The sequence below is a fragment of the Typopeltis vanoorti genome, chromosome 13 (genome assembly GCF_054136105.1).
Source record: "Typopeltis vanoorti isolate ZY-2024b chromosome 13, IOZ_Tvanoo_1.0, whole genome shotgun sequence".
In the NCBI taxonomy this organism is placed as follows: domain Eukaryota; kingdom Metazoa; phylum Arthropoda; class Arachnida; order Uropygi; family Thelyphonidae; genus Typopeltis; species Typopeltis vanoorti.
The window spans coordinates 18,978,233-18,990,713 of record NC_143561.1 but is presented as its reverse complement, the minus strand read 5'-3'; the positions used below and the strand labels follow the sequence as shown (position 1 = coordinate 18,990,713).

General features: G+C 37.8%; 1 protein-coding gene across 1 annotated transcript in view; it reads left to right on the top strand.

Moving 5' to 3' along the window:
- LOC150099969 (uncharacterized) overlaps positions 1-3,533 on the top strand; it is a 31,155-nt gene extending 27,622 nt beyond the window's left edge. Inside the window, exon 2 of the mRNA XM_090402720.1 lies at positions 2,359-3,533. Within this exon, the coding sequence (XP_090258846.1) occupies positions 2,359-2,608 (250 nt within the window). The 3' untranslated portion in view covers positions 2,609-3,533. The remainder of the gene's footprint in view (positions 1-2,358) is intronic.
- Positions 3,534-12,481: the final 8,948 nt, after the last annotated feature.

The window sequence follows — 12,481 nt, the reverse complement described above, 5'->3', positions numbered from 1 at the left end:
GTTTATTCTACAATATTCACTTTACATAAATATTACATAATTGAATTTTCATTTAGAGAGGATTTCGGGGTCCTTTTATAGCTAATTGAGTAGTAACGATGCACTTTATTGGAAAGACCTGAATTTGAATACTGTTTAGGACGATAGGGATATTTCAACTGAGGATGATTTAGCCAGTCTCATACATAAGTCGCGAAGGGATTTAAACATATATATATATATATCTTGTAAGTAATGTTTCACAGTTTCACATAAATTAGCAAAAGTTCTAAGAAAATACAATATCAGAACCTTGTTCACTCCACTTCCAAAGATCCGTTCCTTAATTAGCCACCCAAAACCTTGTCATCGTCAACTCAAATACCCTGGTGTATATAAAATATTGTGTGATTGTGATATTCCTTATTTTGGGCAGACAGACAAATCTGTCGAATTGCGTATGGAAGAACACATGAGGGACATTACTTACAAGAGACAGCGAGCCAGTGCATTATCAAGTCATATCCTTTTCTCGGCTAATCCTAATGATGAAAACCAAAGTCACAAAGTCTGCAGAGAAAAATCTACTAACATCTTCCGTTGCAATGATGAACTAGAGAGAACAATCGTGGAACCTAGAGAAATCATCTTCAATCCTGTTCATCTAAATAATAACTTGAGCTACAACCTCCCAGATTGTCATTCAGCTGTAATCATGTACTGGCGTTCACGTGATGCTGCGAGCACGCACTCTCCCAACAATGCAACAAACGAAAGAACAGCTTTAAATACAACTACAACGTTTTCATGCTAATTATGTATAGAGAGAACTCTCTATGTTGTTCATAGTTTTTTTAGCCTTCAGTGTTTAGTGTATTTTTTTTCTTTCTTTTATAATGTCACCTGATGAAGGCCGTTACAAGCCGTCATGGCCAGCTAGCTCTGATTGGTTGAATGTGATGACCAATTAATTGCAGATCTTTGCGAAAATTATTCGCTCGCTAAAAATGTGCCTTAGGAGTTCCTAAAATTGCGAGATTTTGGTTCTTGCTAAATTGTGCATGGACTGGATAAGATGATCAAACGGTTCTTGAGGGATGTTTCCCCGCTCTTCTGCGAGAGCAATTTCGTGCTCTTAAAGTGATCGTGGTGGCACCAGTCGAGCAGAAACGCGCCTCCCTAAAGCATCCCAGGCATGTTCGATTGGATTACGGTCCATTCGTTCAATACCTTCTTCCTCAACCCACCCTTGTACCAAATTTGCTTTGTGAACGAGCATTGTCATCCATAAAAATGAATTCTTGGCCAATTACAGCAGCATATGGACGAACTATAGGTTCCAAAATCTCATCGCGATACCCTTGGGCTCTTAAGGAACCGTTTCTGATAAAATAGAGATCAGTATAGCCACCTATACTTATTCCAGCCTGTACCATCAAACTCTCACCTTGATGTTGGGGTCTTTCACGAACAAACTGTAGATTATTTCTTGTTGCACTTTCACGCCATATCAAGTACGTCGTTTATCTGGTTTGCAGACTTAACCTGGACTCGTCAATAAAAAGTACACGAGTCCAATCCTCATTTGACCAATTGCGGTGTTCCTGTGCCCCAATTCTTCGGGCTCTTTTGTGATTTTCAGTAAGTGGAATGCAAATCATTGGTCTTCAAGCATATACACCTATGTCATGAATACGATTTCGTGCCGCCTGTGTCGATACCAGCTTCCATGTTGCTGCGGCAAGTTTGCTTCGAAGTTGTGTTGCGTTAAGTGTTCGATTTCTTCTGGCAAGGAATAACAAATACTGATCGTCTGTTGGAGTTGTTGGTGATGGGCGACCTTGACCTTGTCTTCGGCAAACATTTCCCGTCTCCAGAAAGGGATTCCAAAGTCGTGAAATCATGCTATGAGTTACACGACACACTTGAGCGACAACTTGCTGCGTTTGTCCAGCTTCTAATCGATCAATGGCTCTTCAAGCCATGGATTCCGGAATATCATATTGATCTGCTATTTTTAACAAAATAATGGGTGGTAGGTGACAGAAGTTTACAATTGAAGTGACAATTATGCATTGTGGAAGTAAGCGCAAAAGCCACGCTTTTATACCCCTCACATGCTTGTATGTCTAAGACACGTTTCGACAAGTCTTAACATGATTTTGTACGCAGTTGCGTGTTCTACACTGTTGTATATTAAGAATATTTTAAAATAAATGTGTTACATTTGTAAATTATTTTTATAATTTTATAAATTACAAGAAAACCAAAATATCCCCTAATTATTTTGAGCACTGTATATTTTTTCTTCTTTTTAAAAACTTTAACTGAATTTTTATCCATTCATTTTTATTATTTATTTATTTATTTATTTTACAGAAAGAAACAGGAAAGAGTGATGATGATACAAGCTCAGATTCTTCACCATTTGGGAATCGATACGTATCCAACTGCCAATTCGTCTTTCCTTTCGGATGACATAAGACGCCGTATTATGGAAATCTATAACGAAATGAGACGCATGCGCCAAAGTATGTCACGGGTTAACCTTGGTAATTCCACGAATATCTCAAACAATTCGTCTTCGTGTGAATACGACGACGATGAGGAATGCAATCTTTCCAACTGAAGACATCTAATTGTATTAGGGAGCGCTATTTTAAAAATAAATATGAGTCGATGTCTTGTTTACCGGCTGCGGTTCGCGTTTACAGTATATTCGAATTAGTTTGGTTTGTTTATTTTTTAAAAAAGAAACAGAGTTTAATAATCCATCATTTGAGAAAAAATTATTTAATTAATATTATTTTGTGTATTAAAAATTTTTCGTAATTATCAAAGCATTGTGTTAATAATAAGTTAGTAAGACCATGTTCTCAGTCAATGCTCTGTGCATAGCCTTAGTTAATTAACGATTTAATAACAGCTGGAAATGCAATGTCGAATTACAAAAAAAAAAAAAAAAAAGAAAAAGAAAAAAAAAGTTGTTTGAAGATAAACATAATATACATCATTAAATCACGACTACTGCTTAAAATTAGAAGAAATGAAATCCACAATATTAGATCTCCACTTTTATTTAAAATATTCATTTATATTTTGGTAGAAATACGTACTTATTAGCAGACGATAGTGACTCGCAGCTGAATATGAACAGTCAGGTTTTATTATACCTATGGTTTTGTTTTGTAGTTTTGCTCCCTAGAAATTTGTGCAATATAAAACTAAGTCAGAGACTTTTATTTGTATCCGAAGGTAAGTATGTTAAATACTTTTGTTTGCATCTAATGCAAGTATATTTTGAAGGGATTAGCTTCAATGCAGTAAATTGACAGGCGTACTCAATTCATTGGATCGATCGTAGTTTACAGTGTTCATATGAGATATCAGCATCAAACTCTTCTGTATTTTTTTTTATCTACTTACATATATTTTGATTATTCTTTTTATTGAAATATCACTGTTTATAGAAATGTGAAATTCTCCTGCTAAGATTATCTTACGTGACTGATATTCATGAAGATATGGAAATAAAAATTCCTGATGAATACTGATCTATTTTTTCCCTCACAATGTTAATGGTGAATGCACTTGTTTCTTTATTTTTATTTTGCAATGAACCATAGAATAATAATAGTGTAAATAGAATAATTTGTAAGCTATCAAAAATTTATTATGAACAAAAATTATCTTTGGAATGAGTTTTTTTATTTTTATATTTACTTAAAGTTTTAGTTTTAGTTTTAAAACATTTGTTCCATGAGCATACGTAGTATTTCTGAATGAATTAAACAACAATTTTTTATGTCACGACTATTTGCTTTGAAGTTACGGTTCTGACTCAATTGACAATTGACATTTATGTCTTTAGGGGTGAAGCAAGATGCTTTTCATATTCCCCGCTATCTGTTGTGGTTGCAGTGAAGGTAAAATTTATGAGCAGAATGCTCGCCCTGATTGGGCATGGAGATTATGCATCACTAAAGGAGGCCAATATAGCTTTTGGTCTTCTGTATTTGAATATGTCCGTTGGATCGTATGCTGTAGCTTGTTGAACCAAATCGTTGGGATGTGTGGACGTCTTTAGGAAAACCTTGGTGGCTAAGGATCGTAGAAAAGAGAAGATATAGGGAATATTTGTGTCTCTGTGGAGTTGAGTGTTTCTAACATACCACGGGGCATTCAAAATCATTCTCAGGCACTTGTTCTGCACTCGCTGTATTTTGATGATGTTAGCATTAGAGGTGTGGCTCCAGGCCGGAGAGGCATAGGTGATTATAGGACGAATCGTCAACTGGTATAGCTGCAATTTGATTCTGTTGCTGAGCTTGCTATTTCTATTAATTAGCGGATAGATCTGTGCTATGGCTTTAGATGCCTTTGTGCATGCAGACTTCGTGTGTTGATTGAAAGATAGCTTTTTTGTCGAGAATTACACCCAGGTAATTTGTTTCTGACTGCCAGGGAATTTTAATATTGAATAGTAACAAATCTCCTACAGGAGACATTGGCCTTTTTGAGAAAAGAACGGCTGAGCTTTTCTGGGGGTTGACTTCCAATCTTCATTTAGAGAACCAACCCTCCAGCTTTAGAATGTTTTCTTGAAGCTTTCTGGTAATGAAAAGGGGTCTGAGAGATCTGGTTAGTATTGCCGTATCGTCTGCATATAGGGCCAAAATGGAAGTCATCGGATTGTGTGGGATGTCTGACATGTATACAGAGAACAGCAATGGAGCCAGTAGAGATCCCTGCGGCACTCCAGCAAAGATGTGGCGCTGGGAGGATGTAGAACCGTTGATTTTTACTTGCATTGATCTATTTTGAAGATATGAGTGGATTAAATGAACCATTTTAGGTGAGATGCCGGCTGAGATAAGCTTGTGCAGGAGTCCAAAATGCCAGATTTTGTCAAATGCTTTGGATAAGTCTAGGAAAACAGCGCCTGTGCACTGGCGCCAGTTGTAGCTGGTTGTGATGTATTCAACAATTCTGTGGATTTGCTGGGTAGTACTATGGTGTTGCCTAAAACCAAACTGTTCTTTTGGAAGGATGTTTAGGTCATTTATTGAGGTTTGAAGTCGTGAGAGGATGACCTTCTCTGCAACCTTACCCAGATTTGAGATGAGACTGATTGGACGATAATTTTGGGGTAGGTGTGAGTCTTTGCCTGGCTTATGTATGGGAATTACGTCAGCCAGTTTCCAGGTGGAAGGAAAATAGTGAAATCTTAAAATTGCATTTATTATACTGGTCAGGTACACTACTGCCCTCCGGGGCAGAAGTTTAATCACACGATTAGTAATGCCGTCTGGTCCAGGAGCTTTTTTGTTCTTTAAATTTTTAATAATGTCATATATCTCAGCAGGTGATGTTGATGCAATATGGTCAGTGCTGGTGATAGGAAGTTTGAGTGAGTGTCTGACCTTGCTGTGAATCTTATGTATGTGGTCAAAGTCAAGGTTTCCATACGAAGGCTTGCATTGCTCTTCCAAGCTGTGCGCTATAACCTCTGCTTTGTCCACATCTGTGTGAGCAAGGCCCTGATCAGTTAATATTGGGGGAAGGGATCTGCTTTGTTTTTGGTAGTTTTCAGTAGTCCCCAGATGGAGTGATCACTAGGTGAAATGGAGGATAACTTTTCATCCCATACATAGTCTCTGTGAGCTTTCAGTGCATCTCTTACTGCCCCATTTAGTCTGTTTAGATTTGTTTTGTCTTGTGGTGCACACGTGTTACGGAATCTCTTTCGAGCTCTGTTTTTATCTCTGATTAAGTTCATGATGTCTTCAGGCAAACGATCTGGCTTGCGGGCAGATTTGTAGGAGGAAGCTACCTTTATAGCAGAATTAATTTGTTGTGTGAGATTTGTAACTGCAGTTTCTACTTCTTCTTTTGTGCGTATGTGAGGAACAGGTCCAATATAATCCTTGAGTGCTGCTGACAGTCTTTCCCATATAATGTAGGAGTGAGAAGGAGGACACAGGAATTCCTGATTTCCCAGCTGCAGCAGTATTGGATTGTGATCGGATGATAGTTCATCCATAGATATGATACTGTACTGAAGTTTAATATCCTGCAGGATAGCTATATCCAGGATATCAGCAGTGCCGAACGTACTGAGATGAGTTGGTTCGGTGGGGCCTGCTACAACAGCGTTGCTTGATCCTAAGTAATTGAAAAGGATGCAACCATTCTTGTTTGTGGTTGAACAATTCCAGGCAGGGTGCTTGGAATTCAGATCCCCGGCAATAATGGTGGGCCCTCTGATGCCTAAGATGGCATTTAGATCAGAGTGAAGTAGAGATTTTTGGGGAGGGTTGTAAGCTGAGTAGATTTTCAGTTTGCCAGTGGAGCTGGTGACTACTTCCACTCCTGTGATCTCAAGGTTAGTGGTTGAAGGAATGCTCACAGAGTGGTGCTTAATGTAGTTTTTAATGAAGATGGCAGTGCCACCACCCCTGTAGAGTAGTCTGTCATTTCTGTATAGGTGATATCCCCTTATTGTAGGGTTGTCTGAGGGTCTTAGATGAGTTTCGCTGATTAGAATAACATCTGGCTGATACCTAGATGTGAAGGCACGGAGTTCCAGGATTTTGTTTTTGAGGCCATTTGCGTTCCAAGCAACTATTTGAAGAGATGCTGGAATGAGTTTGTTACTATTCATTTATGAGAGCTGTGAGGATGACCTGTGTTTCACGAAGAAATCTTTTAGTGGAGGTTTCAGTAGGGTTTGATAGGCTAAAATTTTGTAGCATGTTTGCTAGTGAGGCCGTGATAATAGCTGTTAGGTTTTTAGGTGCTCTTGGTTGATTTTGTTCTGGAATTGGCCTAGTTGTACGGGTCACATCGGCATAACTTCTTGTTTGCTTTCGGTTGGAGGTCTCCGACTGTGGTCGCTGAGTCTCCGGTTTTGATGTCTGGGCCGCTGGTGTTCTTGTACTGTAGGAGGAGGGCTGATTGATTGCCTCCATCCGTCTGTTCTTTGGGTGTTGAGTACATCCTTTGTAGTTCGCCGGATGAGGGCCACTGCAGTTGGCACATTTGGCCGAGGTGGTCCTTGGCTTAGTGCAGGTATTGGTTGGGTGGCTGTCTCCACATTTTAAACATCTATATTCTGCTCGGCATAGATTCTGGGCATGGCCAAACTTTTGGCACCTGTGGCACTGCCCAGAAGATGATCTTTTACGGAGTGGTTCCGGTGTGACGATGAGACCACAGACTGTTTTTAAGTTGTAGATATCCTTATATATTTTGTGAATCTCAACAAGGACTAATGGCATGGGAGTTTTGTCTGCTTTGTACATTCTGCTCACTTTGACTGGTGGCAGATCCTGAGAATTTAGGTCAGCAGCGATTTCTGCTGTGTCAATGTCTTCACAGACACCACGAAGGACTACTTTTAAATTTTTTTCTGAACTGAGCGCAAAGGTATGATACTGGATGCCTCTGTTGTCCAGTTCCTTGGTCAACCTTCTGTAGTCTGTCACTGTTGCTGGCTGAATCTTTATGCCTTCATCCATGTTTTTGGCCTTAATGAAGCCAATATGCAGATTGGACATTGTGGATCGTAAAGCTGCCTACTTTTGTTTTTCTCTAAGGATGACCGGAGGCACCTTTTCTTTGGGAGAAGTAGCGGCGTCCGAACCCTGAGAATCCTGTTCCATTACAGTATTTCATTGTGCGGTTCTTCTGTTGTTCTTCGCTTTTTGCGAGCACGCACTTCTACAAAGTCTGAAGGTGTAGAAGGCATCGACTCTAATTGATCTTCAGCGACGACTTTGTAAGCACGCACTTCTGCAAAGTCTGAAGGAGTAGAAGGCATCGACTCTAAATGATCTTCAGCGACAGCGTCTGAGACACATTCGGGGGGAAACGTGTCATACAGTTTAACCTTTCCCGGCCAATTATCACTCAGTAGCTTTCCCAGTCTGAGGAATTCCCTGTAAACTTCTTCGAATTGGGTCTCATTTAGAAGTTTTGTCATTTCAAGAAATAAAAATGTGTTGAGACACAGATGGAGAAGAATAGAGGTCCCTCAGGTGCCCCGAGCAGGCAAAGACAATCCTGTGGACTTTTGGGGGTCACTAGCAGATCCCGTAGACACTCTTAGGTGTCTACCAGCAATAAAATGTTACTCTATTATATACAGTATATCCCGTAGATCAAATCGATCTACCAGCAACGGTAGCAAATATTTCACCTTAAAAAACCTCAGAAAATGAAGAACACTTACCTCTGTATATACCATTTATCATTCAAAACTATCGCCACTAATTAACAACACAATGACTCAGCTGACTCTTTCGTTCTGAAGAGGACACATATATCACATATAATGCAACGCTGTGATTTAGCGCGTTCTCGTTTTTTTTTTTTTTAAGACATTGATCCGTCTTAAGTCACATGGTTGATCCTTCCAAGTTTTGATCCTTCTTAAGTCCATAGTTGCAGTGTACACGATCCAAGTTTTGAAAATATGTTTCAATATTTTAACCTGCAGATATTGTCCTTCTGCCAATCGTCATACATGACTTGAAATCTGAATCAACTATGTTTTTTGCTATGCTTATCTGACAGATGGGACTTAATATCTGCGATGCATTCTTCCTGATCGATACCATTCTTCGAAATACCTTAAAATATATTAAATAAAAAGCAAAGATATTTTTGACAAAACATCAGTCTCTCTATCACAAGCAGGCTAAATGTAATCTAATTAAATAAGATTTATTTAATTAAGGAAGGATTATTAATTTGTCATACCTTTGTGCGTTTTTTGAAGGTAAATATGGTGCGTAACTTGGTACAAGATGATCAAAAACAGAAATAATAGTTAACAGTGCAGAACATAAAATACTGATAACTGAATAAGCCAATTATGAAAAAAACGAATTACGCAAAATTTAAAAATGAATTTAAAAAGAACTGAAAATTAAGGAATAAAAGAAACAAAAACACTGTTATATAGCTATCGACTTTGACAGTTCTATGGTTAATGTATTTATTCATCATTATTTTTGTTTGTTTTTTCTATTTATTTTTAGTCCAATTACTCTGGAGGCTTCATTTATCTGATTTAATTTTCTTCCAGATCTTTAATATTATCTGCTATTAGGACAATATCATCTGCAAATTTCAGATGATACAGCCTTTCTCCATTTATGTTTATTCCTTTTGTTTCCCAATCAGGGCTTCTAAAGACTTCCTCTAGTGCAGCTGTAAATAATTTGGGAGATATGGCGTCGCCTTGCCGGGTGCCTTTTTGTATTGGGAACTTTTCACTGTTTTTATAAAATTTAATTACAGAAGTTGCATTATTGTAAATATGTTTTAGTGTTTTCAATATATGGTTTCTCAGTTCCCTGGGTTTCAAGTGCTTTTAGTGTTGCAGATGTTTTAACTGAATCAAATGCTTTTTCGTAGTCTATGTAGGCCAGACTTAAGGATTTATTGTATTCAATTGATTTTTCAATGAGCTGTCTTAATGTGTGAATATGGTGTAATTCTTTCTAAATCCAGCTTGTTCACAGGAATGCATTCCCTCAAGTTTAGATTTTATTCTAATATTTATAATTTTTGGGAAGATTTTATATATGGTGGGGGGCTTATAGGTCTGTAGTTTTTAATTTCTTCCTTATTGCCCTTTTTAAAAATTAATATTGGAAGTGAGTTGTTCCAATTTTTTGGAATTTTTCTCTGTTTTAGGCATTTATTAAAGAGTTTAGTCAGCCGTTTGATAACAGGGCTTCCTCCCAGTTTTAAGAAGTCTATCATAATTCCATCTTCTCCTGGGGCCTTTCCATTCTTCATTTCCTACAGTGCCATTTCCACTTCACATTGTTAGATCTCAGGGGCATCGTGTTCTTTCTCACTCGAGTTATCCATAGATGATTCTTGGATGTCTCGGTCTTTGTCTTCCTAGAGTTCAATATAAGATTCCTGAATTCTTTTGATTATTACATCTCTATTTTTCATAAGTTCACCACTTTTTCCTCTTACAGCAGCTATTTCCTTTGTTCCAACTGATAACGATTCTTAGGACCTTCATATTACTATTGTTTCTTTAATTTTCCTACTATTATACGATCTAATTTCATGTTTCATCCTTTTACGTATAGTTTTACAAATTTTCGCGTATTCTATTTTATTGGTGTCATTCAAATCTCTTCTTTTCTTCATCAGATCTAAGGTTTCCTGTCTTAGTTTTTCCTCTCTTTGGTGCCTTTTTACACCTCCTATTTCTAGTGCACAATTCAAGATAGATTTTGTTAAGATTTAATTAGCATCATCGATGGTAGTAGCTGGGTTTAACTTTTTTATGTATTCTCGAATACCTAAAAACAAGAATACCGGAAAATTAACATTTTCCGGTATTCTTGTTTAATTTTCTGATAATTTTCTTTCTGAGATCGTCTATGCAGAAACCTCTTCGGTAGTCAAAAGAATAAAGAAAGTCAGAAACCTTTTCTGACCTACTTTAGTCCTTTTATTTTATTTCTTTTTTTGTAATAATTAATGGAATAATTGTAATAAGGAATAGGTTTGTCTTGTAATAATAAAAAAATGCATATACTTCCTCTATATGAACTTCACGTTAAACACCCTCAATTATTTCAGTTAATTTTAGAATGAAACCGAAAAAATGTTACTTTAGTTTTGATTTGCATGTTGTAAAGGGAGAATCGAAGTTTTCATATCTAGAAGTAACAATTCTTTAGTTAGTACGCTAACTTCTGAAAACATATTAATTCCCTGAATTGCATAGTATTTCCCTTCACATATAGAACTTATTATGACACATTGCATTTTAGGAAATATACACGCAGACGCATGCACATGACTCTTCAATTTGAATGATAAGGTCTTTCAAATGCTAATAATACTACGAAATATTCACATCAAACACATCATGCGTCATACTGGTGGAGGTGGATGTGCAGAATCAGGGAAACTAGAGTTATTAGGGGGGGGGAGTAGATATGCACACTTTAGGGAGACAGTTGAGTGTATGAATGTGTGTAATATACTAAGAAAGACAACGAATCAGAATGGGATAGTTAGTATAAGGCATCAAAATAGGGATGGGACAAATGGGTTTCTGCAATTCATGTATACTAATGCCAGAAGTATTAGGAACAAGAAGGAAGAATTTTTGGCTTTGGTTGGCACTTCCAGGCCACAGGTTATTTTCATTAGTGAAACATGGCTCACAGAAGATGATATAGGGCTTCTATATTCTCCCTGTCACTCCTGAACACAGGAGTGACAGGGAGAATAAAATGGGGGAGAAGTGTTATTGATGATAGCTGATAAGCTATAGTCAAGGAGAACAGAAGTGGAATTGCAGGATAGAGAAAAGAGCACATTTGAGGCTATTTGGTGTGCGATCGAAACTAGCAGAACAAAATATACAGTTGGGTGTTGCTATAGACCACGTGATGGAATAGATGGTGGAGATAGTATGCATCAGCAAATAGAAGAAACGAGTGGAAGGAGGGTAATTATTATGGGAGATTTCAACTATGGTAACATTGATTGGAAGGAGGAGAGGACACATGGGAGGAAGAAATTGTATTTTATGCGATTATTAAGGGATAACTATCTGCGACACCATGTAATGGAAAATACTATGGGTCAGAGAGTGCTTGACCTAGTAATTACATCTGAGGATTTGGCTGTAACAAATATGACCACATTGCCACCAATCGGTGAGAGTGATCACAGGGTCTTAACTTGGGAGGTGGCTAAAGGTGTAGAATTTTCAATTAAGACAGGGTACATGTGGAATTATCGGGCTGGAAAGTATGACAAGCTTAGGAGTTTGATTGGTTCAGTGCCATGGCATGTACAACTGCAAGGACTAGAAGTTGATAGTGCATGGGAGGCAGTTAAAAAGTGTTTGCATGAAGCAATGGCTGACTGTATACCTAGAGTCCGAATAATAAATCAAGTAGGGGTTAAATGGATGAATAACACCATTAAGCTTGAGCTGCAAAAAAAGAAACAACTATGGAGGGAATTTAAGGAGAAAGGTGACCGGCAGGCACATGAACGGTATAAAGCGCAGGCCAGAGGGGTAACGAGTGTGTTAAGAAAAGCAAAAACGGATTATGAAAGAACATTAGCCATGCAGACTAAAGAGAATTCCAAACAGTTTTTTCGATATGTTGCAAGTAAAAGAAAAAATGTATATGGCAGAATGATTTTAAACAATGCCGATGGTAGGGAAGTAACCGAATCAGTTTATATAGTTGAATTACTGAGCGAGCACATTGCAAGAATATATCATCCAGGTGGTGACATTCCAGAAATGAAGCAACCAATAGATTATACGGGAATTATGGTGAATGAAGTGGAGGTGAGTAGTCTATTACAAAACCTGAATGCAATACATCTGTGGGATTGGATGGTATACCAGCTCGTGTCGCACGTTAAGCGGCTAAAGAGTTGTCAGTGCCCTTGACCATTTTGTTTAATTTGAGTCTCGGGTCTGGGTTAGTCC